The 26,193-nt window shown below is 35.5% G+C and overlaps 1 protein-coding gene across 10 annotated transcripts in view; it reads left to right on the top strand.

Annotated features, from left to right (window-relative positions):
* Mipol1 (mirror-image polydactyly 1) overlaps positions 1 to 26,193 on the top strand; it is a 258,732-nt gene that overhangs the window by 108,396 nt on the left and 124,143 nt on the right. For all 10 annotated transcript variants that reach the window (XM_013120827.3, XM_040743048.1, XM_040743050.1 and 7 more), the window contains one exon: positions 21,633 to 21,740. In XM_013120827.3, the coding sequence (XP_012976281.3) occupies positions 21,633 to 21,740 (108 nt within the window). The remainder of the gene's footprint in view (positions 1 to 21,632; positions 21,741 to 26,193) is intronic.

Here is a 26,193-nt window from a genome sequence, read left to right as displayed (position 1 = left end):
GTTCCATGAATTGTGTAGGCATTGTCTTCATCAATGGGGCCTTATTTTCTATTTGTGGAGAGAAACCAGTCTTGGCAATTGTCTGGGTTTTGGGGGGATTCCCATAGGACCTCTTTGGCCAACAAATCAATTAGATGTAACACATTCCCAATATTGGAAGCATCATTTTGTATCAAGAGATTTCCAGTTGGGGCTGTCTCCTCCATTATTTGACAATTTCATTTAGGACAGCTTCATATATGTTTATATTTTAGGAAGTTTCTACTATAGTAGGTTTCCATACTACCTCTCAAATGGCCCTTAATTTTAGGTGTCTCTACCTTTGTTTCTTCCCACATTCTCTTCCCTCACGTCCCCACTTGAACTTTCATTCCAGTCCCCTTCATCTAGTCCATTCATAATTATTCTTTTTTAATTTTTTTATTTAAATTAGAAACATGAATGCTTCACATGTCAATCCCAGCTCCCTCTCCCACCCTTCCTCCCTTGTCCCTCTACCAGCCCCCCACCCAATCCCCACACCATTCCCCAGGGAGGGTGAGGCCCTCCTTAAGGGGATCTCCAAAGTCTGAGAGAACATCCCTCTATTTGGAATTGGCTCCTAAAGATCATTCATAAACCATGATAAACACTGATCTACTACCCAAGGCCCCAGAGATTTCTGTGGCCTCTCACTGAGACTACATTCATGGAGTCTGGATTAGTCCCCTGTTGGCCTCTCAGGCATCAGTCTGGGATTCAAGACCTCCCCCTTATCTGGTCAGCTGTATTTGGGTATCACCATCATCCATATCTAATTATTCTATCCCTCCCATTTCCTTACTCTGTATCTAACCTCTGTATCTAACATACCAAATTCGTTTTTATTGGTCTGAGTTACTTCACTCAGGATGATTTTTTTCCCTAGTTCCATCCATTATATAAGAATTTCATGATTTCATTTCTTTAACACTTAGTAATATTCCATTGTATCAATGTACCACATTTTCTTTATCCAGTCATCTCTTGTGGGACATCTAGGTTGTTTCCAACTTCTGGCTATTAGGAATCTAATAACAATGAAATTGCTTAAACAAGTATGCCTGTGGTAGGATGAAGCATCTTTGGGATATATGGACATTTAGGTAGATTGATTCCTATCTTCCTGAGGAACGGCCACACTGATTTTTATAGTGTCTGTACAAGTTTGTAGTCTGACCAGTAATGGTTTAGTGTTTCCTTTATATCCTCACAAGATTGTGATTTCACTTTTAAAATTAATCTTAGCCATATTGATGAAATCTCAAAGTAGTTAGGCAGCACAGATTAACTTAATGGGGGGAAAAATCTCAAAATTTGGTTGGTTGGGAGGTTTGGGTTTCAGAAAAGGTATGTGTGAGAAGTTGGAGAATTGTATATAATCAAAATAACTAGCATCCAATTCTCAAAGAATTAATAAAAATACTGTTAATAAAAAGAAATTACCATGGCTATAGTAACTCCAATCCACATCATTCAGATTTCACCATTTTCTATTAATGTCTTCTTGTTTTTCCAGGATCCACCCTTGGTGTTAGATTGCGTTTATTGTTGTTTCTGCCCAGTCTCCTGTGCTCTGTGATGAGTTCCTGATCTTCCCTTTCTGTGAGATGTTTTATATATGCGTTTTGTAAAATATCACCTCATCCCCAGCCCAATCCCCACATCATTCCCCAGGGAGGTGTCATTTCATCCAGGGCAGGACCTAGGCCCTTCCTCATGTGTTCAGGCTGAGAGAGCATCCCTCCATGTGGAATGGGCTCCCAAAGTTCATAATACTGAAAATTGTCATATTCAGTGATGACTTGATGAATTTGATAATTTATATTTCAAATCAAAGTTAGTTATTTATATTGTACTCTTATGTATAAGAAATTTTCCCATATTTCTTTTATATCAAACTGAGTTCAGAAAAAAGTCTTTCATTCTTTGAAAGAATAAATTATTTATAATTAGCATTTTATTTGATCCACAAGACATCTTACATGGCAACCCTTCATTCTTTCTTCTTTGTCATTTGATCAGTTCCTGCTTGTTTGTTAAATAAATTGCAGAAATATCTGGAGTTAAAAGATAGTTGGATATTTCTCCAGATGATTTGTTGGATCTTTATCATATCACATGCTCTACTCCATTTCCTGTTGCTGTAACAAAATGTATGAGACTGGGTACTTAAGAAAGACAGTTCTATTTAACAAATAGTTTTTGTAGAATGCAAGTTCAAGGTTGGGTGGCCTCATCTTTTGAGTAACAGAAGTACTTTGCGGAAGAGATCACATGGTTAGATAGGAAGGATGAAAAAGATTTGTGTGCCAGCTTTGCCCTTTTGAAAACAACTGCCTCTCAAAGAATCTGATGGATGTGCCACAGAGCGAAGTAAACTAACAGCCTTTCATTTGGCTCCATCTCTCAGAAGTTTTACCCTCTGACACTGCCACACTGGAGACAAAAGTTCCTATAGAAGACACATTTGACCCATAATTAAACCATTGAACCAAATTAATAAGGCATTCAGATTGTTAAAAATAGAAGGATTTTCATAGACTCAATTTCTTAGAATTTTGTAGGCCTGTGACAATAAACTGAATTTAAACTTAAACTACTAAATTAAAGAAGTCAATCTAGGCCGGGCAGTGGTGGTGCATGCCTTTAATCCCAGCACTCAGGAGGCAGAGGCAGGTGGATCTCTGTGAGTTCGAGGCCCGGCTGGACCGACAGCCTCCAAAACAATACAGAGAAACCCTGTCTGGTAAAAACAAACAAAAAAAAAAGTCTATCTATTTCTAAATTTCAGTTCAGCCCTATATCCTTCTATGTATGTGTAGCCATTGGTATTAGTATAAGTTTCAAGATTTTGCAGATAAATTATTTCAAATGTATCCAAATATCCACGTTACTGATTATTTCCTCTGTAGTTTGCTAGTAGTGCTAAGAGACACAGTTGGATCCATGTTAGACATCAATAAACAAGGACAGAATCATAGGATCTGGTGGAGATTTTTAGCTTTAGTGGCAGGAGCTCATTTTTTCTTTTGGGATCTGGAAAAACTGAGTTAGTTTTAGGTTAGTCTCTGATGATGGCTGAGCAAGACACTGTTTCTGTAAACCAGTAGTAGTTAGTTTTTTCCTGTCTCTGGGCTACCTAGTCTCTGAAATATTTCTAAATAAGTGAATACCTTATTTGTATTAGATATGATAAACTTTTTTGTAATTTATCGACTTCATTTTGCCCAGGTTAAAACAAATACTGCAGGTAACAACCCCTTTGTGCCTAGAGGTGAAAAATACAAAAGGCAGAAAGAAACCAGGGGGTTATCATCAGGGTAATTAAAGAAATTCAGCTAAGCAGTTCATAACCAGATTTCTGTCACTCTATAAGCCACAAGCCCATATCAGACATCAAGCTTCAGCTCTAGCAAATCCAACACAGAAATGAAAACAAAACTCTAGGGAGACATATGATCAACATGGATAGCACACTGACCTGCTGTTTTATAAATCTGTTTTGGCTTTAAGCATGGTTATCCCTGTCACTGCAGCATATTTTCTATGATCAGTCTTCTTTCTATTTTAAGACCAATTTAAATATTTATTCCATAAATCAATATTGATGACTGTCCTTTCTTCCTGCACTTTACTTTGTATCCTGTTACAGCACATAGCTAGTCATAACGTACTATGATTAGTTCATTTTATGGCTATCATATTTTCTACCATGGAAATTGGAACTATTTTGTGTATTTTGTTTTTGATAGTCCCATGATATTACAGGTACTATATATATATATATATATGGATATATATATATATATACACATACATACTGAATTGTTAAACCATTACACTTTTTAGCTTTGTTTGACTGATGAATAAATAGACAGTTTTTATCTATTTCAAAGTTTAATAAATAAAAATGGTGAAATAGTCTCCATCTGTTCATGTTCTACTGAGTACCACTATTTGCCTTGTATTGGCTCTCAACAATAATCCAATGATTATCATCATCCAAAGATTAAAGGTTCTAACTCTTGGAGAACTTGTAATTTGTAATGAAATACAGAAAATGAGCAAACAAATAAAAGTATTATCAGGTGGTGGTGTAATTAAAACAAAAGTACTGTATAAGGACTGTGATTTGGACTAGGCTTTCTTTTGGGTGCCCCTCCCCCCACCCCCAGCTCCCAAATCATGACACAGATACTTCTTATTCATTTTGAATGCTCGGGGCTTTTTTTTTTTTAATCTTTCTTCCTTCCATATATCTTGCTTTCACTGCTTCTGTCTGGTGGCCGGCTAGCCCTGGCATGTCCCCCTCTTTCTCCTTGTCCTCTTCTTTCTCTCATTTTTTCTTGTTCCCTATTTATTTTCTATGCCTACCAGCCCCACTTGTCCTTTCTTTGCCTAGCTATTGGCCGTTAAGTTCTTATTAGACCAACCAGGTGCCTTAAACAGGCAAAGTGAAACAAATGCAACACATCTTTACATAATTAAACAGGAATCATTATATCATTAAACAAATTTAACACACCTTTACACAATTAAAGTAATATTCCACAGCATATACAACTGTAACCTATCTTTACATAGTTAAAATAATATTCCACAACATTGGTTTGGTAGAATTAATGGGGTGATCAAAGCAGGACTCTGTTAATGTAAATAAATGAACTAAGACTTGAAAAGAAGAGGATTCAGCCATGTAAAGAACTGTAGAAATAACATTCCCTGAGAAAGAGGTAATCAACACTACCCTGTGTAGAAGCCATTATGTTTAAATTGTCGGTGAAAATACCAGACTTATATTCAAGTTTATAAGGAAGGCTTTCATTGGCAGGTGATGAGATAAAGACACAGATCTGAATTATCCTGTAAGTAGGTCTTCATTAGCGGGAGAACTAGTATGTAAGCTAGAAGGTATTAGCAAGAGAAACAGCACTGGACCATTCATGTGAAAGATAACATTGATATCTTGCTTGGAGAAAAAAGACCAGATCTAGAGAAGGGAACCCATTCAGGAAAGATTTTAAAAGCTATATGAATAAAACTTGGAATATAGGTTGGATTTGGGTAGAAAGGAACAGAGGACATGACTGAACCCCATTATTTGGACTCAAATACTAATTATATTTGCTGTTCTGATTGAAGATATTTTAGGGGAGGATAAAAATATTTAGTAAGGAAAAGTAATATTGATAAAAATAAATATTGACCAAAGACTTGGCTATTGAGTCATCAGCATATAGTTAGTTAAATCCGTGGCACTACAAAAATCTAGAGGAAGAACAGTGCCCTGACCAACACATGTAGCATGTGTTAGCAGTTGGCAAAGTAGGAGTATCAAAAGAGTATGTTGACTGAAGTAAACTAAAGAGAGTATCAGGGAAACTCAAGAAAATGAACAAGATGGTTGTTTTTTTATAGGACATGGGAGGGTAGAGTAGGAAAAAGAAATTCAGTCCTGTAAGTGATGTTGAAGTCTTGTACAAGATTTAGTTGGAGATATCTTGTCCCTTTCCCCTTCTCGGGGGTCCATGTATGTCTCTCTTAGGATCTTCCTTGTTTCCACTAGCTTCTCTGTGGTTGTGGATTGCAGAGTGGTTATCCTTGGCTCTAATATCCACTTATAAGTGAGTACGTACCATGTTTGTATTTCTATACTGGTTTTCCACTTAGATTTTATAATTTGCACTTCTCATAATTTCATAATGTGAGGGTGTTAAGATTTGTTCAACTAACCTAAAGATGGGAGCTGACCATAGCCTTTCTGTTTTGACAAACTGGAAAAATTTTGTGGTTAAATATTACCAATGTCTATATTTCTCTCCTTAGGGAATATACCTAGGACTGAAAATGATGGATCATTGAATATAATTTGAAATTCCTTTAGATTTGTTATTTTCAGTTTATGAATGTTTTTAGTGTAGGAGTGTTTTGCATTCACACATATCTGGTACCGTGTGCGTGCATGGTGCCTGAAGAGGCCAGAAGAGGGCATTAGACTCCCTGAACTTGAGGTGCAGTGGTTGAGGCTCACCATGTGTGTGCTGACAACTGCTCTGCTAGAGCAAGCGTTCTTTACCACTGAGCCAAAGCTCTAGCCCTTATCTCCTTTGTAATCCATACTACAGTTACTTTTCCCTCAGCGTGAATGTAGCTACTTCTGAGAGAAATCCTACTCTTTTACATTGCAATATTCTTTATGTTGCATTTACAAAAGCACTTAATAAGGTGTCTTGTGCAAACATGAATGTACAGCTATCACAAAGAAACTGAGAAAAGGCTATTTTAAATTATATTTACACATTCACTTTTAAGCTCTTGCACTTACATGCATACTAAGTAGGAATTCAGGATTTGTCCACTATTTTAGGTTTTCTGGTTGAGATGTATGATAAAACAGATGTTGTGTTTCCAGTTTTGGGATAGCATATTGAATGAAGTATCCTAATTTCAGGACATATTCCGTAGCTCTGGCTTTTGGTTTTCTATATAAGGTCATACTTTTGTAATCTCTTCGTTCAGTTCTATATGTATGTATTTTGAAGGTCTCCCTGGAACCTCATGTAGGTATATTTGTTTTCAGAATCTTTATCTCTACTTTGGGTGGTGCAAACTCATTCAGGTATTCTAGCTCATCTGTCATCTGGGATTATTCTATAACATCATATCTGATAAATTTACCTTTAGTTTGAAAAAATGAAAGAAAATATGCATTTAAAATGTTATTAAATTGCCATTTAGGGAATATTTGGATGAATAAAATACTAAGGAATATAGACTTTATTCTCTACACATTATGAAACTGTTAAAGGTTGAAGTTCCGTAGTACGACAGAAAGTGTTATTTCTTGAGGAAGATATCTTGATAGAGATTTGCTGTGTGTGTGTGTGTGTGTTTGTGTGTGTGTGTGTGTGTGTATTAAAGCCATGGGAATGTAATATGTCTCAGGAAAAATAAGATGAAATATAAATAAGAATGAACACTAGAATAGATACAATTACTATGGTAATGAAAGCTTCCAGTTCTCTGTATTTTTTAATTGTACTCCGGCTTTTTACATATGTGTATAACTATGTAGGCAGCCTCCAGATCAGCACAAACTAATTCTAGTATTTATAGAAAGTTCTTCATTTATCTTCGAGTCAGAATTCTTTAGAACATATACTTTTTTACTTTTACCATCTAGGTCATTTTTCACATTTAAAACTCCACATTAATGGAATGACAATCAATTCCTTCCCCTCAGAGCTCAGGGAACCCCAGGAAGAAGGACTGTAAAAGGGAGATAGTATGGAGGACTCCAAGAAAAAAAGACCCTTAAATCAACATGGTCAAACCTAATATGTATAGCCAGAGTTTGTGTTGTCAGTTCCCAAATAGCGACACGGAGATATCTTATTAAATATGAAAGCTTGACCTTAGCTTAGGCTTGTTCCCAACTGGCTCTTACAACTTAACCCTTTTTTATTGATCTACATTCTGCCACATGGCTCGTTACCTCTCCTCAGTACTGTATGTCTGACTTCCCTCATGTCTGGCTGGCAAAATCTCTCAAATTCTTTCCCAAAATTCCTAACTCTGCCTGGAAGTCCCGCCTATCCTCTTCCTGCCTAGCTTTTGGCCTTACAGCTCTTTATTAAACCAATCAGAAGGTGCCTTTGTGGGTGAGGTAAAGCAGACACGTTTTACAAAAAGATTATCCCAACACTTAATGATATCATAGAGACTGAGGTTGTATGTTTAGCACCTGCATAGTTCTGTACCAGGTCCTCTGCATATATTGTATGGTTTCAAATTTAGTGTTTCTAATGGAATTCCTGAGTATGCAAATGAGTGTATCTTCAATTTATATACCTTCTATTGGGAAGTTTTCCTTCTGTTTGTTTTGTCCAACTCCAATGTGTTAGTTTTTGTTTTATCCTACTTTATTTTATTATCCTTAAGAAGTCTTTTTTAAAATAGAGACAGAAAGGGGGCGGATCTGGATGGGAGGAGCAGTGGAGACAAACTGGGAGGAGAAAAGGGAGGGGAGACCATAATCAGGATATGTTATACGATAAAAATAACTATTTTCAATAAAAGGAGAAAATGGAACCATGGCTGGTGAGATGGGAGTGTTTGGTAGGAATTAAAGGTAGGAGGAGTTGGAGGAGAATGTGATCAAAATATATAAAATTCTCAAAGAATTAATAAAATATTTATTTTAAAAAGCAAAACAGAAAAAGGAATGACCTTTTATAGTCTTTGATATGTGTTATTACATTCATCTCTACTTTATCTGCTTCTTGTTATGTTCTTATTTTGCTATGATTATTTAAATATTTAGTGTTGACTTAAATTTATGTTATTTCTATTTTGAACCTGTAGCTATTTTTATACATATAGTACATAAGCTTCATTTCTTTTGGAGCGTGCCTATTAAATTAAACCCATTTTCCTCAGATAACCATAATAGACATATAATGTACTCAAAGGAAATGATTGCCTGGTAAGAATAAGTTTAAGTTTAGTAGGCAGTGCCAAATATTTTCCCAAATTTAGTGTATCCGTTTGTTAACACTTGGTATCATTATCTATCTTACTTTTTCACCATTTAGATGGGTATTTAGTTATATAAACCAAATATATATGTATTTGGTCTTTGAGACAGGGTTTCTCAGTATTGTTTTGGAGCCTGCCATGGAACTTGCTCTGTAGACTAGGCTGGGCTCGAACTCACAGATATCTGCCTGCCTCTGCCTCCCGAGTGCTGAGATTAAAGGCATGTGACACCAATGCCTGTCCTAATGACTTTAAATTGTGTATTCCTTGTGACTAATGATAATATCTTTTCAGATATGTGTTGGTAATTTTATATCTTTTAGTCTGTTCAAGGTGTCTGCCCATTACAGAATTAAGCAGTTTGTCTTTTTGTTGCATTTTCCCCTTAATGCTACTTTTATAGGAAAATTGAATTTTAATGAAGTCCAGTTTATTACTTTTCCTCTCCTGACCAATGCATTCAGTGCCTGGTTAAGAAACCCTTAATGTTCTTAGAATAGTGAAGATATTCTGCTATGACTTCTTATAGATGTGAGATTGCTTTGAATTTCATATATAGATCTTACTGTTTTGGTTAGTTTTTATATAATCATTTATGCTGTTTCTTCATGTGAATGCCCAGCTAGTTTGACCCAGGAGCACTTATTTTTAAAGTTGTAAATTTGTATCCCTGCTTATAGCTCAATGATTTGCAATGGAACACTTACAGGAATGCAGGTGGCTATGCACATGGATCTGATTCTGAACTCCATTTTATTGCATTGATGTAATTTGTTTTATTCCCGGAATATGTTAAGTATCTGTGACAGTATTTTTCTGTCTTAATTTATTGTAGTGCAATAACCTTGCATTGCCATTTTCCTCCTGTATTTCACTAGATATAAGGCATTGTTCAACTCTCCATTTTCCACAAAAAGAAAGAGAGAGACAGAGAGACAGAGAGAGAAAGAGAGCCTTGATAATTTAATTTATCAGGAATTCACATGAGCTAAAGGGAGATTTGCAATTTAGAACACTGACTGAGTCTTCCAGTTGATTAAGTTTTTCATGAACACAATTGCTTTTCACAAATTGATTTAGTTATATCCTACAAATTTTTGTCATATGACATGATACCTTCAACAGTACCCTTCCTTTTTACACATAGGATTAGATTTTCTGTTACTGTGCCTCTATTGACAATCCCTGTAAATCACTCAGGTGCTGATTATGTACTTCATACAATTTCTGAAGCTCTGTTCATAGTCTTAACATATTACTAGGCTGACAGTATCAGTAACTAAAATTATTTCCCTAATTATCATCATTTGTCAATGTCATAAACATTTATTTTTACAAGTACACTAAGCTGTATTAAGAGCATATTCCATTTTCAGTGTTGTTATTTAGTGTAGTCCCAAACCAGTCCTGCCCTCCAGAACAGGTCTTGTTCTGAGCACAGCAGAGGAAGAGCAAACCTGGCAAGACTGCACAGAATGTGGATGTGAACTATGAACTCATGGTGAACATGTTTGATGCTAAAAGTGACTTAATACTTTACTGTAAATTATTTTGGCTAAAAAGTGTCTTTTTTACAAGGAGAGAATTTTGAAAAGGGTGCTAAAGTTTATAGTAGGAGTCTGAAGAAACCACTGATAGCTTTTATGAACCCATTTACAAAATTCAAATTTTTATGGATATTTGTTCAGTATCTCTATTTTTATGAGGAAGTTTTCACTTAACATCTTAAGGTATTATATAGACATATGTGTATTGCATTTTATCTTTAAAGAAACAAATAGCTAATTAAAATATCTGCTTCTACAAATAATCCTTGAGGAATGCTAATCTGTCAAGCAGTGTACTTGTCTTTAGTCCTAAGAGCTGGGTGCTTCAATATAAACGTTGCATTCGCAGGCCCTCGCTTTTGAAAATGACTCTGTGGCTATGCTTGTACATTTGCATACAGGTTTGTTTGATTAATTGCTACTTGACTCATCTATCATAATGCTAAGCTCTGGGATCACAAAAGATCAGACTCCCAAACCTCTTCCTGGAATTAATTTAAATATTTAATGTCAAAATCTTAGAAAGATTCAAAAGAAAATGGTTTCTTTTGTTGCTAGTAGGCTATTTCAGTATTATCATTTAAAAATGCCAAAGTTGCATATTAATTCATTATTATTATCCAGTTATACTAAATTTATGATAATATTAACAAAAGTAAATTAAAATATGCAATATATATGTACTTAAACATATTCCTTCGAACTCATAAATATGTAAAATAATTTGAATTTTCTGAGGTTTTTGAATGATAATTAAACAATCAAATTATTGTTCATTTTTTTGTATTTATTTTTTAATAATGTTGATTTTAGATAAAATTTACACTCACAAATTAAAAGTATAATTATTAAGTGGCAATTTGATGTTTATACTCGTATCACCACACCCGTTGAGTATCTAGAACACTTCTATGTTTTAATATTCTAAGAGGTTTCTATTATTTATATCCCTTTCCATTATCCTTGCTCAATCAAAAGAGCTTCCCCGATTTGTTTAAACTAAAGATTTGCTTTTTATTTATAGAACTTCATATACATAGAATCATTCCATGTTAGCAAAATATTTGTGTATTCATTCATTTTTCCATCAGTTTACTCATTTTTATTACTAGGTAACATTGTTCATTGGTGTTTAATATTACATTTGTATTCAATCTCTTATAAACATTTGAATCCTTCTTGTTATTAATCTGTTAAAATGACTTTAATAGTCCTATACAAGGATTTTTTTTGTAGATGCATATTTGCATTTTCTTGGTTAAGTTCTTGGGAGTGGTATTTCTCAGTCATAAAATAGAAACATACTAAAGTACCCTTTTTTTTCACAGAAGGGACTCTAATTTATACTCAGGACCTTGTTGAAGTTTGGTTCCTTCCATATAATAGCCAATATTTTCTTGTCACTGTTTTTAATCATAGTCATGTGAGTAAATGTGCAGTGTATAATTCTGTTTTCTAATTTATACTTCCCAGTGACTAACGATGCTGACCATTTTTATGTGTTTACTGAAATACTTCTCCAAATCTTTTGTCAATTTTCAATTTGACTTTCTATTACTGATTTATAGATTCTGAATGAAGTCTATTTTCATAATATATCAGTCATACCTTCTCCTACTTTTTGTTTACCTAGTCACTTTATTTTCTTTAAAATTTTTTAAACATTATTTTATGCATGTGGGTATTTCATTGTGTATATGTCTGTATACCATATGCATTCAGTGCCCTCAGTGTCCAAACTAGGGCATCACCTCCACTGGGCCTTATTTTACAGATAGTGATGAGCTGCAATGTGGGTCCGTGGAATTGAACCTGGCTCTTCTGAAAGATAATTCAGTGCTCCTACTGCTGAGCCATTGCCTAGAACAGAAGTGTTTTTTTTTTTCCTTTTGGTTGTTGTTGTCTTTAATGGTCACATCTAACGTATTCATATGTCTTATTTGAGAATTATTTAATTGCTTCAAGATTCTAACATATTTTCCTATATTTTCTTCTGTAAAGTTGATTTAATTTTTATTTTGTGATTTGTTTTGAATATGTATGTCAGATGAATATCTAGTTCTAGCATTGTTGATTGAAAGATTTATTCCTATTAAATGGCTTTTGACATTATAACTTTGTTTCAGAACATGACATTCTACTCAAGTGATTCTTATACTTTGGTCAATGTTACACTAGCCTGATAACTGTAAATTTTGTAGTTAGGCATTTTACGTTTTTCAACTTCACTTTATTAAAGCTTGAATTACTTATTCTATTTGCATTTTCCTATAAATATTATAATTTTCAATTTCCAAAATTTTTTCTGATAAGCTTTTGATTGTGTTGAATTAATGGTAATGGGAGTCAAAAGAAACTGATGAGAGCATGGGAAAACTCAGTAAATTCCTAGGACTTCATTGTCATATGATATTTCCTTAAACTCACTTCTTTGGTCAGGAGCTGTAGATTGAGTTTCTGTTCCCCCTGGTCCCGCAGTTTATTAGCCCCAAATAAACATACAAAGACATATATTAATTTATAAACTGTTTGCTAATAGCTAGGCCTTCTTACTGGATAGCTGTCTCTTAATTTTTAACACATTTCTATTAACCTAAGTATTCCAATATGCTCTTGGCTTATCCAGTAATGTCCTGACATGTTATTCCTTCTGCTTCTACATGGCATCTTCTAGAGCCTCTCTCTGTATCCTCTCCCCCCATGTTACTCCTTCGGCAGCATGGAGTCTCTGTCTTCTCCCCAGCCTTCTCCTCCTCTGGTAGCCCTGCCTATAATTCCTGACTGACTACTGACCTCAATCAGTGTTTTCTTCATCAACCAGTAAGAGAAATATATATACAGAAGGACATTCCCCATCAAGGTGCAATTCCTGTAGGATACCATGGTTGTAGATAAAATATTCTACAAGTTCACAATTATTTCTTTTCTAGCAGCATTGTGTTTAGGAAAGGCAAATCCATATCCACAGGAAATGTCCTACTAATAACACAATATACAGATTCCCATGATAACAATGGTCTGAGATAACAATCTGCCTTATATTCTCATTTGACCAGCCATAAGAACATGTATTTTACTAGTGGATTTTAGTCTTTAAAATTTTTGTTCAAATATTTTGATTAGTTTTGTTTTCCTTCCTCCTCCACCTTTGTGCCAAACCAATTTCATAGTCTTTCTATTATTGAGAGAGAGAGAGAGAGACAGAGACAGAGACAGAGACAGAGACAGAGAATAGAGTTCAATGTTTACTGTTTGTTTTGGCTAAGCACAGAACCTGTCCTGGATCATGGTTGATATATCTAGTGTCACTCCCCTAGAAACATTAATATTTTTAATTCTAGCAGCTGATAATTGCATTTAGCTTCTTACTAGGGGTAAGACTTTGTATCCATTTCCTTTACTTGTTACTGTAGTAGTTTTTTTCTGGCTTGAACTTATGCAGGTCCTGTGCATGCTGTCAGTCTCTGAGTTCATAAATTCATATGTCCTGCTATGTCTAGAAAATTTTGTTTCCATGAAATCATCTACCATGTCTGGCACCTAAAATCTCCCCTCTTATGCATAGATCAAAGAACCTTAAGTGTAAAAGTGTTATTGACATCCTATGTAGGGTTGAGGATTGAGAAATCTCCTTTTCTCTGTATAAATTGTGCGTTTCTGTGTTTATTACTATCTTTTCTATTGCAGGAAGACGCTTCTCTGATGAGGGATGTGTGATGCACTTAACTATGGGTATGGCCATTTATCATTAAGAGTTGTTTTATTTCTGTGTTCATTTAGCAGAATAATCGTAATAGCTTCCCAGAGGTCCCATAATCTATGTAGCCACATGGGTTTCTTCGCATTGTGTAGGCCTTAAATCTCATCAAAAAGTGGTTGCTTACTGACATAACATTTCTTCCATCTAATGGAGCAGGCCTTAAGTCCAATTCTTAAAAGTGGTTGGCTGTTCACATAACATTTGTGCCACTATTGCACCAGTGGGCATATCTTTCGAATAGGTCATTTTTCTAGCTTATAGGATTCAGAATTGGATGAGCTTGAACAGTAATTTCCTCCTCCAGTATTGAGTGTAACACATTCAAGATCTATTTATGTGAGTTGATAGGGTGGTACTTTGATTTGAGAACCAAATAGATTTTGATTCTTCAAGTGAACAAAACTTCTATGAAGTTTAAAGTAGAAATCTTGCTAAACATAAATGAATTATCATGAAGCTGGAAAATGTGAATCAAACCAGAAATAGTATTTTTAATTTGCATATTGAATTCTTGCACAGTTTGAATGTACAAATTTGGGTCGGCCTAGTCTGCAAAACTATGGATAAGGAATTTTTAGTGATAATTGATACAAGTGAACATGATATCAGTAATACCAATTTGAAAATATGAATCTCATTTGTGGTGTCATGAAGAAGTTTTGTAGAAAAATGAAATACAGTGAATTACGCCTCCAGGGTTTTTTTTTTCCTCAGGACCTAAAGTTCATAGTGTTTTAACCCTATGAATTATTAGATGTTGGCTGTCAACCTTAATTAGGGTTTCTATTATTGAGAAGAGACACGGTGGCCATGGCAACTCTTATAAAGGTAAACAATTCATTGGAGCTGGCTTACAGTTTCAGATGTATAGTCCATTATTTTCATGGTGAGAAGCATGGAAGCATGCAGACAGAAAGAGAAGGAGCTGAGAGCTCAACGTCTAGGTCTAACTTGCACATATGAGATCTCAAAACCCACCTCCATGGTGACACATTTCCTCTAACAAAGCCACACCTCCTAATAGTGCCACTACATACGGTCCAAGAACTCAAAAACATAAGTCTATGGGGGCTATTTCTATTCAAACTACCACAATGTTATAATTACTTCTTTAAGAGTTTCATATGATTTCATTTTGTTCATGTTTTCCCTCCTCCAACAACTCCTTGAAGACCTATCCTTGCATAACCATAAGCATAACTGTAACCATAACCCTAACCATAACCCTAACCCAACCCTAACCCTAGCCCTAAACCTAACCTTTCTACTTGCCCAACTTCATGTTTGTATTCATCCCCACTTAAAACTAGCTGAGTTCAGTTTGTTTTAGCCAACTACCAACTATTCTGGGATGTGGGGCCTGCCCTAGAGTATGGTCCACATACCAGGGGTCACACCACTGAAAAGGACTATGTCTTCATCTTCCATCATATATCAAATGCCAACAGCACTTGATCTATGTGTGGGACTTCTTGCACATCTTCCCTGCCCATGGTGGAATTCATATAATATAATAACAAGCTGTACATTAAACGCAAGCTATAATTTGATGTTTGAATTACCATTACCTTTTTGTTTGAGGAGTGCTGAAGGCTATTTTCAAAGAGAATGACTTCATGTATAAGGTTCAACTGATAGTCAGGTTTTTGCAAAAAAGAAAAAAATCTTAGTTTTTCTTCCAGTGTAATCTTAGAACTTAGAGTGGCTTCTGTTAGGATTTAACAATGTTTGGGCAACAGCTTTTACAAAAAGAGAATTAAGAATGAGCACGTAAGTAATTGACAGTTCTATGGAGATTACAACATTTATAATGGCAAACAAACAAAGTTTGCAAACCAAGTGGAAGCCTCAGTGGTTCCAGGAATGCAATAACTGAAGAAGAGCTTAATAAAGAATTCAACTGTGGCTAACATTCAGTGAGCATTAATACTGAACTCAGGTCTGTGTTTTACAACAGTACACGAAGCATCAATGTCCATTTGTGCAGCAACTGCCAACTTTACATTTAGGTTGGCCTGTTGTTTGTTTGTGGATTTTAAAAAATGCATTTATATTTACTTAAGAAGCAATTCATTACACTGGTATTATTTACTGAATATTTTTTCCTGACCATCAGCTAACTGCAAAGTTCAGCTACACGAGGTTATAACTGCATAAAAAGGAATCAGAATACCACATCCTTCTAGTTGCACTAGCCAGAGAAGTAAAGTGATCTGATCATCTTAGAAATAAATGTCTTTGCAGCATGAAAGAGTTTATAGAATATGAATAAGCTTCATCAAACCTCATTTATGTGATAATTTTATAATTATCTTTATTTTAATCATTTCAGTTATAAAATATTGTTCTTCGTTTTAATTACTTTCTGATTCATATTAAACTACAGAAATGTAATATTTTTCTGATATAATTGATATCAAAATGAAAAATTCAGAACAGTTCTAGAATTTTTACATTTATTATTGAACTTGGAGGAGGTATTATTAAGGAATTTCTACTTTTAGTTCAACTCATGTAATTATAATCTCAAGTCCATTTAGACATGGAACATTTTTAAAGAAGTATCCTAAGCATTTCTAAACTGAGAAGTACCAGCCCAGTCTTTCTAAATCTTAGATAAGAATGAGATTCATTGTGACATTTTCATATAGTTTTTTTTTCTCCCAAGAGTTAGGATTACAGATGTGGACCACTGCACCATATTCTTGTGGATGTGGCTCGAATGCACATATGCTTGAATACCCATGTGGAAGCCAGAAGTCACTCTTAAATGTCTCTTTTTGTCACTCTCCACTTGATGGTTGCTTGATGGTCTCTCACTGAATGCCAGAATGACTGGCAAGCAAGCCCCAGGGATCTTCCTGTCTCTGCCTCCTTTTTATTGGGTTTATGATGTCTGAATTCATGCACATTGCATGTGTAGTGCACATGCTTTTGGTGATGTGTGTTTCCTGTACTGACCACTCTTATTTTTGTTTTTTTAAAATATTTTAAATTTATTCTTGGATCGTTTCCTGCGTAAACAATGATATTCAGCCCCTACTTCTCCCAACTTCCTCTTGACTCTCTCCATACATCTCCCCACTATATTGTTCTATTTTGTTTTGACTGATGACTATAACTTTTTATTTAAAACACAAAATATATGCATATACATATAACCCACTGAGTCTGGTTAGTGTTGCCTGTATGTGAATGGGAGCATCTCCTCGAGCACAAGCCACTTCCCTGAAGAAAAGTGGTTCTTCCACAATAGCCACTACTTAACCAGTAACTCCTTAGCTAGGTATGCGGCCTTGAAAGTCTCTACCCCGTCAGTGCTGGAATTTTAACTTGGGAAGTTCCTGTGCAGTTATCTACAGCTGCTGTAAGGTCATGTATGCAGCAGCCATGTCATGTCTAGAAGGCATTTCACAGCCCTCCTCCCCATCCTCAGGCCCTTATATTCCTTCTTATTCTCACCACCCTTTTCATGTATCTTATAGTCTTTCTTACCACAAATCAGTGATAGGCGTATAGTCATGATTTCAAATAATTTTATAATTCTTAATATAATTAATGTCATGTATTGAATGTGAGTATACTGGCCTTGCTGTTGGTGTTGTCATTTTCTTATTAGACATGGTGCTAACCCAGAAGACTGAGATCCTACCAAGCTGTGGAACAAGCTGAAAACATCATATGTTAATAAACTAAGGACTATGTGCTGTCTTTAGGGGTTTTCTTTTTGTTTGTTTTTTTTTGGGTTTTGTTCTGTTTAGGGATTACATTTATTTCACTACCAGAATAAAGGAAACAGTTAAAACAAGTATCCAGGAAATTGGGATGATCAAGAGAATAGATCAGACAGGTATGATTTGAATAGACCACCAGGAAAGTTTGTATTAGCTTTCTTGCCTGCCTGCCTGCCAGCCTGCCTCCCTCTTCATTTCCTCCCTCCCTCCTTTTTTTTTCTTTTTTCTTTTGTAGAGAGGAGTTAGTTGTATTTAAAGGACAAAAATGGAATAGATCTCTGGGATACACCTAAACTTCATCTCAGTTGGTGTCTTCTATTAGCAGTTCATCTATTAGGATTCCTTTTCAGTGTGTGGTAATGAAAATCAGAATCTGCTTCATACTTCTCTATTAGACTCTATTCACAATTGGTAGTACTAGTTAAAAACCACTGCTAATTTAATAACTCAAATTTTAGTAAATATCATCATTTTATGGACTGTGGCAAATCCTGCAGGAAGAACACACCGAGGAAGTATGTTTAAAATTTGTATGCAGATTTTTTTCCTATTATTATTCAATAAAACCAGCAACTTTACAGATACTAGGGGAAAGTACATTGAATGTTAGAAAATATTGGGAGGATGTTTTTCTCCTTTGTTGAGTATTTAGTTTGCAGTAAAGGAGAATTTTGGCATGGGCAGTCTATTTTTAAAATCTTATAGATAACCTTGTCCAGTAGAGAAAAGTTTGGTTTGGTATCTAGTAAAACTGTAGAAGCTTTCTTGACGTGTCACAGTATCACTACCTATTGTCCCATTCTTCTAACAACTGTTATGTTGAAGAAAACTCCAGCTTTTCAGGAGTATAAAGATTAGTTCAGTGATTCTCAGCATGCCTCATGGAGGTCCTTGTGCTGAGTGAGAGAAGTAGAGCACAAACAGAGCGTAAGTTTTGCTGCACTAAACATTTTTAAACCTGGTTGCTTAATGCAACTCAGTTTTCAAGACATGGTCAGAAACATTCTGTTGCTGGGTACACAAGAGAAGAGAAATGAGATAAGATCCTCTGAACAGATGGGGAACACGGTGAGGGGTAAGAGGGAGTGGGAGCTGGAAATAGAGAGGGCGAGAAGAGGAAGGGAGAGTAGGTCATGGGGGAACAGGAAGGTTGAGTGGGGGGGTAGGATAGGGGGAAGATGGAATCATAGGTTAGAAGACAGATCAGGCACCAGTGTGACCTCTAGTGATCTAAAGGGATGCTCCCCCCAGTTCCAGTTGTCTCTCCCAGTACTCTCTCCCTCAACTCCACCTCCACCAGATAACCTCTGTTCCCATCTCCAGCTGCCTCCAGTCCACCTGGAAAAAATCTCTTCTGTTTCCACTTTCCAATGTATCAAATGAAATAATTTTTCACATTATGAAAAAATGAGACATGTAACAAACATATTCTCCTTGAGCTTTGCCAGTATTTCCTGTCTACAGAAACACTTATTTTAAAGTACATTTCCCTTCCTCCCTCTCGCCCTCCCTCTTTCTCTATTTCTTTCTTTCCCTCCCTCCCCCCTTCCTTTCTTCCTTCCTTTTCTTCCCTCCCTCCGTCCCTCCCTCTCTCCCCTTCCTTCCTTCCTTCCTTCCTTCCTTCCTTCTTTCCTTCCTTCCTTTCTCTGCCTCCCCAGTGCTAGGACTAAGGCATGCACCAGCACGCCCAGCCATCTGAAGTTAATTTTCATTAAACCAATATGTATTAATCAGTTACTTTGCTAGGAAGTTACAGATAATGAAGATAAAGAATTTGACAAAGTAAATAAAAATGTCTATAATCAGAAAAAGACAATAAGCACAGAATATATAGTACAAAAATAAGGAAATGATTTCTAACTTTAAATAAAAAAGACACAAGAGAAAAAGATGTGTGAAAAATGTCTAAACAGATGAAGTTATAATTAATGGCTGTGTATCTTTGCAAAGAGTAACTGAAGCGGAAGAAACAATAGTACAAAAGCTCTGAGATAGACACTTGTCCAACTTGCCTAAATAGTATTTTTACCATCTTACCATTTTACCTAGACATCTGATAGAGTGTTCACCTACCATTCTCCAGGCCATGAATTTGATACCCAGTACTACACACACACACATTCACATACACTTTCTTGAGACCTCCTGCTTCTGAAACCTGAAAAAAGCACAGCTATCATCTTGGGACATTACCTTCTTCTAGTGTGGACACTTTTACTAGTCATATTTTAAAAACGCTTTGTGCGTGCGTGCGTGCGTGCGTGTGTGTGTGTGTGTGTGTGTGTGTGTGTGTGCGCGCGCACGCACCATGAGATTTCTCCCTTCCATGTTAGCATGTTTATTGTACTTCTTTGGGTCTTGTTTTGGCAGCCATGTTGTTCCATGTTGTTGAGATATCATTGATGAAGTTCCCCTGTGCCAGACAACTTTTGATGCTCCTCAGTTTTTCTAATATTCCCTTGACACTTTCATTCTTCTTACGTTCTTTTTTTTTGTTGTTGTTGTTTCATCTTACAGAATAATATACCCCAAAATAAGTCCAATTAGAGATCTCTGCTTCATAAATTTTTCTTTGTTCTATGGTTGAAATTATTTACTTTGCCTTTGAATTTCCATAGGTCATTTAGTCTTTAGTTTTTAATACTTGTCATTTCTTTATTAAATTAATTGAAAAGATACAGATGATCATAGTAAAAAAAAGCTGTAATTTATTCTCATGTAATAAATTTTATGTTTACTGTGAGACAGAATTTTTGTTATAAGCTTTAAAAGCCAAGAACAGGTAAGCTGTAATGATAATCACTTGTTCCCTCCAAATATTAATGAAAGGAATTGTGTCACAGAGTTTTTACCTAATTTATAAAATGTGGTAAGTGCATTGGTTATCATATAACACACGGTAGAATGAGCATAGCAATGAAAGAGAACTGCCACTTAACCAGTGAGCACCACATCATATGCTTGGAATATTTACCTCTGTGTGTTTGTAAATTGTGCATATATGTATGTTTGCATGTACATTTGTGTGAGCAGAGCATTCCCATGCCATGGCACGCATGTGGAGTTTTGAGATAACATCAGGTTGTCTCACTTTATTTGAGACAAGCCATCAAGTCACGGGGCTTGTGACACTTCTCCCTTCTCCACATCCCATGGTGCCATAGGAGCACTGGAATCGCAGTATTGCATCTGACTTTTTTCTGAGTTCTAGTTCAGAACTTCATTTGTGCAGCAAGTACCTTTCCTTACAAACCATCACCTCAAGGCCCTAGAATTGATCTTCACAAGGCACTGAGCTAATTTAAATTAGTATTAACTTGAAATGTATTGATTTTTATGATTACTTTATTTAATTGGTCAGTGTGCCAATAGTATTTTACATTCATGAGCTGTGTACATTCAATTTTATATATGCATATCAACATTAGTAATCTAGAAAGGAAGTTGTCCAGATCTTAAATTAGTATGCCCATTTATTGGTTATTCCTCAAATATACTATTTTGAAAGTAATCAGGAGTAACTTTTAACTTCTTTCTTGAACCACAGGCTTTATATTTTATTGCTTTAAGCAATGTCTTATTGTAACTTCATAACATCCTAATTTGCACCATATAATTTTATAGTTTGTACAGTTATGTAAAATGTTTTAGATAGCCAGAACACTGGATTGTATCTTAACTCACATTTTCATTTTTAAAAGATTAATATAATTTTATCATTTTAGGTGCATGTTTTTATTCAATAGTGGGTTTTTAACCAGAAATATTTGCCCAGCAAATAAAATAATTTGAATATAGCTTGGTCCTAATTTTATGAGGCTAAATGTTTTCAATATAATATTTATAATAAGACTAATTGTAATTGAATTACCAAAGTTCTATAGTGTTAACTTGTTTGTAGTCAACACTTTTATGTTGCAAAAGAAATCCTTGCCTTTGAAAGAATACTGTGGTGTTATTTACATTACTTCATATGGCTTGGTTAAAAAAATGCTAACTCCTTTACTTAATGGGATTCTTCCCTTGTGGCAGTGCAAACGGCTGCACCAGGAGCTTCATCGTCTGAAAGAGCAGAAGCAGACTTCAGCAAACAACATGAGACACCCGACTGCTGAAAACAATCAGGAACGTGCTCTGAAGGTAAATGGCTGTTCCTTCTTGCAGGCAAATTAAGGTTGTAAGCCCTCGGTGCCAGCTTTCTGTGCTGCATATATCAGTTGTGTACATTTCAGCATAGTGAGCTGTGCTGTTTGCCAACAACCCCTTCTTTAAACACAGACACAGCACCCTTTGGTTATGGTACTTTATTTCATGTATGTGTACATGAAAAAAACATATTTCTGAATTTTGAGTGGCTGTACATTAATAACTTCTGATATATATTTATTTTCTTTCTGTTTTATGTTATTACCTTTTGTACTTAATAAAAAGTGACCACTCTAAAAGAAGTAATGCATTATCAGCATTTTCTTTGTAGCAACATTTATAATAACAGTTTTTAATGTGTTGTAGTATTTGTCATCCAGAGAACTGAAACTGCTTGAAGGATGTGGGAATTTCTTTGGAAATTAAAGGACCACTTAAGATGTTAAAAGAAGAGAAAAAGACAGTGTATTCAACTAGAACTTGAAACATGTGACATATACATTTCATGACATGTTCTATCTGATTGTAATACAGATCCAGTAATCCTGAGAAAAACCTACTATTATTAGTCTTACTCTTTGGGAGGGGTTGTGCTCATGATTTCCCATTCTACTTTCTTCTTTTTCTTTTTCTTTTTCCTTTCAGTTTTTTTATTTTTTTCGGGGCAGGAGCTGTCCAAACAGGGTTTCCCTGTAGCCCTGGCTGTCCTGGAACTCACTATGTTGATCAGGCTAGTCTCAAACTTGGAGATTGAGATTCTCATGCCTCAGTCTCTCAAGTGCTGGGATTAAAGGCGAGTGTCACCATACTCTTCCATTCCACTTTTCCGTCACTTTAGTTTTTAGTAAAGTCTGTGAAACGCTCATAGTCTCTACCCTCAAGGTGCTTGCATGCTCGTTAACTAGTCTGTGAAGAACAAAAATACCATCTTTTTATTGTGTGACACAGATTTGCTAGAATTATATTACAGTTAGTTCCCTTAAATTCATTTTTATATTAGATTATAAATAGATACCATGCATCTGACATATTAAACCAAAACTGACAAAACATCCTTGAAAAAATGGGTAAAGGCTGTGGTGATGACTCTGTCAGTAATGTCTTGCTATGCAATGATGGAGACTTAAGATAGCCTGCACTCAGATGAAACACTGGTATTGAAATGGGCGTTTGTGACCCTGATGTAGGGAACAGAGACGAGTCCCTGGTGCTTCCAGCCTAGACAAAGCCATGAGCTGCAGGCTGAGAGATCCTGTCTCCCACAGTGAGATATAGAGCAACTGAAAGGACACCAGTGTCATCTCTGGCCTCCACATGAACACCACACAAGAACATGCACCCACACAGGCATAAACCCACAGCAGCATACTCCCACACAAGCATACGCCCCACCCACATACACACACTGAAAAATCTGTATAAAGGGTGAAGTTTAGTAAGATTTTTTTACAAAATATTGTTGAAATTCATAGTTGTAGACTTATAAATTAGTTGCCATTAATCCATTTTCTGTTAAATTTACAAGTAGAGTAAAACTATAGATATGAGAGAATTAGAGTACTTTGATTATTTTTAATTGTCCCAAAAGAATATATAATTTTATGAGAATTAAGTATAACTTTTAAAAATGTGTAGGTACATGCAAAATGTCAGTGTTCTAAAGTCATCCTTCAGGACAGATCATGTGACAATACGTTATGGCTGTTTCAAGTTAAAACAGGATCTAAGGTAAAGATTCTAATTTGGTAGATGTTAACATAAAGTAAAAGTGAGAAATAATATAAATTTCTGTCACTTTTGCATGTTTATGGTAAATGTATTTAAATGATAATGGACATTTATGGGGAGAAATGCAAGAAACTTCTAAGAAATTATTCAAATTATACCACCCAAGACACCTGGGAGTTCAACGCAAAAATAAATCACCTGTTTATTGGAAATCTCTTTAGACTATAATACTTAAAGTAATATGGAAATGCAACTTATGTCTACTCCTGAAAAATACACCACACTAAAATGTATTCTATTTGATTTTTGTTTTTTCTTCAAAACTCTGATTTTGATGTTGCATCTATTAACTAAAGCTGACTTTAAGTCTTGGAAAAAAGAAGAAGAATGAGTTTTTGAAAGTTTTCAAAAGTTAGCTTTCCTAAAAATTTCTGTATGAATTCAATCTCTTAAAAATGTCTGCCAGATACAATGCTGACTTTTAGTCTATTTTTTATTGTTTCTTCATGGATAACTTAAACTTAGTATAAAAATAAGAACACTTATAATAAATCTCCTTATTTTTTAAAAGATTTATTTAGTTTTATTTTATGTGTATTGGTGTTTGGCTGCATGTGTATATGTGTACTATGTATATACCTAGTACCTTTGGAGGCCAAAAGAAAGCATAGTATCACCAGAGCTGACTACATTGTCAACCTCAGTGTGGATGCTAGGAACCAAACCCAGGTAGGTCCTCTATAAGAGAAACAAGTGCTTTTAACCAATGAGCTAGCTGTCTGACCCACATTTATTTATTGTAAATCATAGTTTTAAATAGTTGTTTCGGGAAATCTTACTCTTCATTTAGTGATTGTTTTTCTAATTGTCATTCAAGTTATGGATGACAGGTTTGATATGAAACTATCAGTTCATCTATATGCACCATTGTAACAAAAACTTACTTAATATTAAATTTGTATCAAAATGAACATTGACATTTTTTAGAGTGACTGTCTTTAGAAATGTTTAATCTCAGCAATAGTTTCGATATTACAGATTGTACTATCATCAGTAACACTAATAAATATAAACTTTAGTAGGGCACAAAGTTGTAATTTTTGTTTCTTTTTTGTCTCAGTTCCACTAAAAATGTATTTGGTTTAAAAAGCCAAAGTTAGTGATCGTATATTATGTAAAACATTGTGAAGTATAGTGATGGCAAAGCCACAATGACTGTACAGGGTAATACTTTTAGACATTTTTATTTTTGTGTAAATAAACGTGCATGTTTATCCTAATAATCAGAAACAATTCTTTCTAAATAATTTTATGCTGGAGAATAACACCAGATTTTTTGATGAATATTAATAGACTTTTTTTTTAAACTAGCCAAGATTTTAAATAATTTATTAATTTTTAGCAATTTTCATACAATGTATTTTGATCATATTCACCCTTTACCCCAGCTCCTCTAGATCCACTATCACTTCCCTACTCAACCAACTTAATGCTTAATGTTCTCCCTCTCTGTCTCTGTCTCTCTCTGCCTCCCTGTCTCTGTCTCTCTTTGTCTGCCTCCAACCCTCCCTCTCTCTTTCCCATCACTCCCTACTGAGTCTAGTTTGTGTTATCCAATTATTCTTGGTGTAGGGCCCTGCCATGGAATGTAACACAGGTCACACCATTAAAAAAACTGACTCTTTCCCTCAGTAGTTATCAAATGCCAATAGCCCCTCAATCAGGAGTGGGCCTTCATACCTATTCCCCTGCTTTGTGCTGGGATTTTATCTGGTTTAACCTTATACAGGTCTTGTGCATGCTGTCACAGTCTCTGTGAGTTCATATATGCAACTATCGTATTATATGCAAAGCACCATTTCCTTGAAATAATCAACAACCTCTGGCTCTTACAGTCTTAACACTTCCTCTTCTACCAATATTTCTGTGCCTTGGAGAACAGATGTAATACATTCGACATGGTTGTGATGTATACTGCATAGTCTTTTAGACTACATTATTGACCAGCTATGGGTTTCCGTGTTAATTGTCATCTACAACAAGAAGCTTATCTAATGAAAGTTGCTGATCTATGGGTATAGTGATAAGCCATTAGGGGTCATTTTAACACTATGTTCTTTCAGGTGAATAGTAGTAGTAGGTTTTTTCTTAGGACTGATGGCATATGTAGCCACTGATACTTGGCCATGTGAACAGTGCCGGGTATGGATTGCATTTTATGAAGATGTCCTCAAATTAAGCCAGAAAGTAGTTGTTTAAACCCATAACATGCATCTCCTGCCCCTTCTAAGGTGGGGTGAGCATGTCGGTCGGCTGCCCTATGATCTTTATCGTCCATTATCAAAAAATTGAGAGTAAAAAGGGCCATAGCAATCCTGTTCCTAGGGGAGGCAGTCTCAGCCACTCCCCCTTTTTGTTTTTGTAAGAGCTCTTTGAGGCTGCGATTAGCTCTTTCCACTACCCCCTGGCCTTGGGGGTTGTATGGCAAACCGAAGGTGTGCACAACCTGGAGTTGCGCACAAAAGGCACGAAAACCCTTGGAAGAGTAAGCAAGGCCATTATCTGTCTTTAAACGGACAGGTTTACCCCATGCCGCCCAGGCCTCCAAACAATGGGTCTTTACATGAGTGGACTTTTCACCTGCCAAGGGGGTGGCAAAAATGATACCCGAGTAGGTATCCACTGAGACATGAAGATATTTAACACGACCAAATTCCGG

This window comes from Mesocricetus auratus, unplaced genomic scaffold, assembly GCF_017639785.1.
Source record: "Mesocricetus auratus isolate SY011 unplaced genomic scaffold, BCM_Maur_2.0 Super-Scaffold_15014, whole genome shotgun sequence".
NCBI lineage: Eukaryota > Metazoa > Chordata > Mammalia > Rodentia > Cricetidae > Mesocricetus > Mesocricetus auratus.
This window is presented reverse-complemented; position numbering and strand designations above follow the sequence as displayed.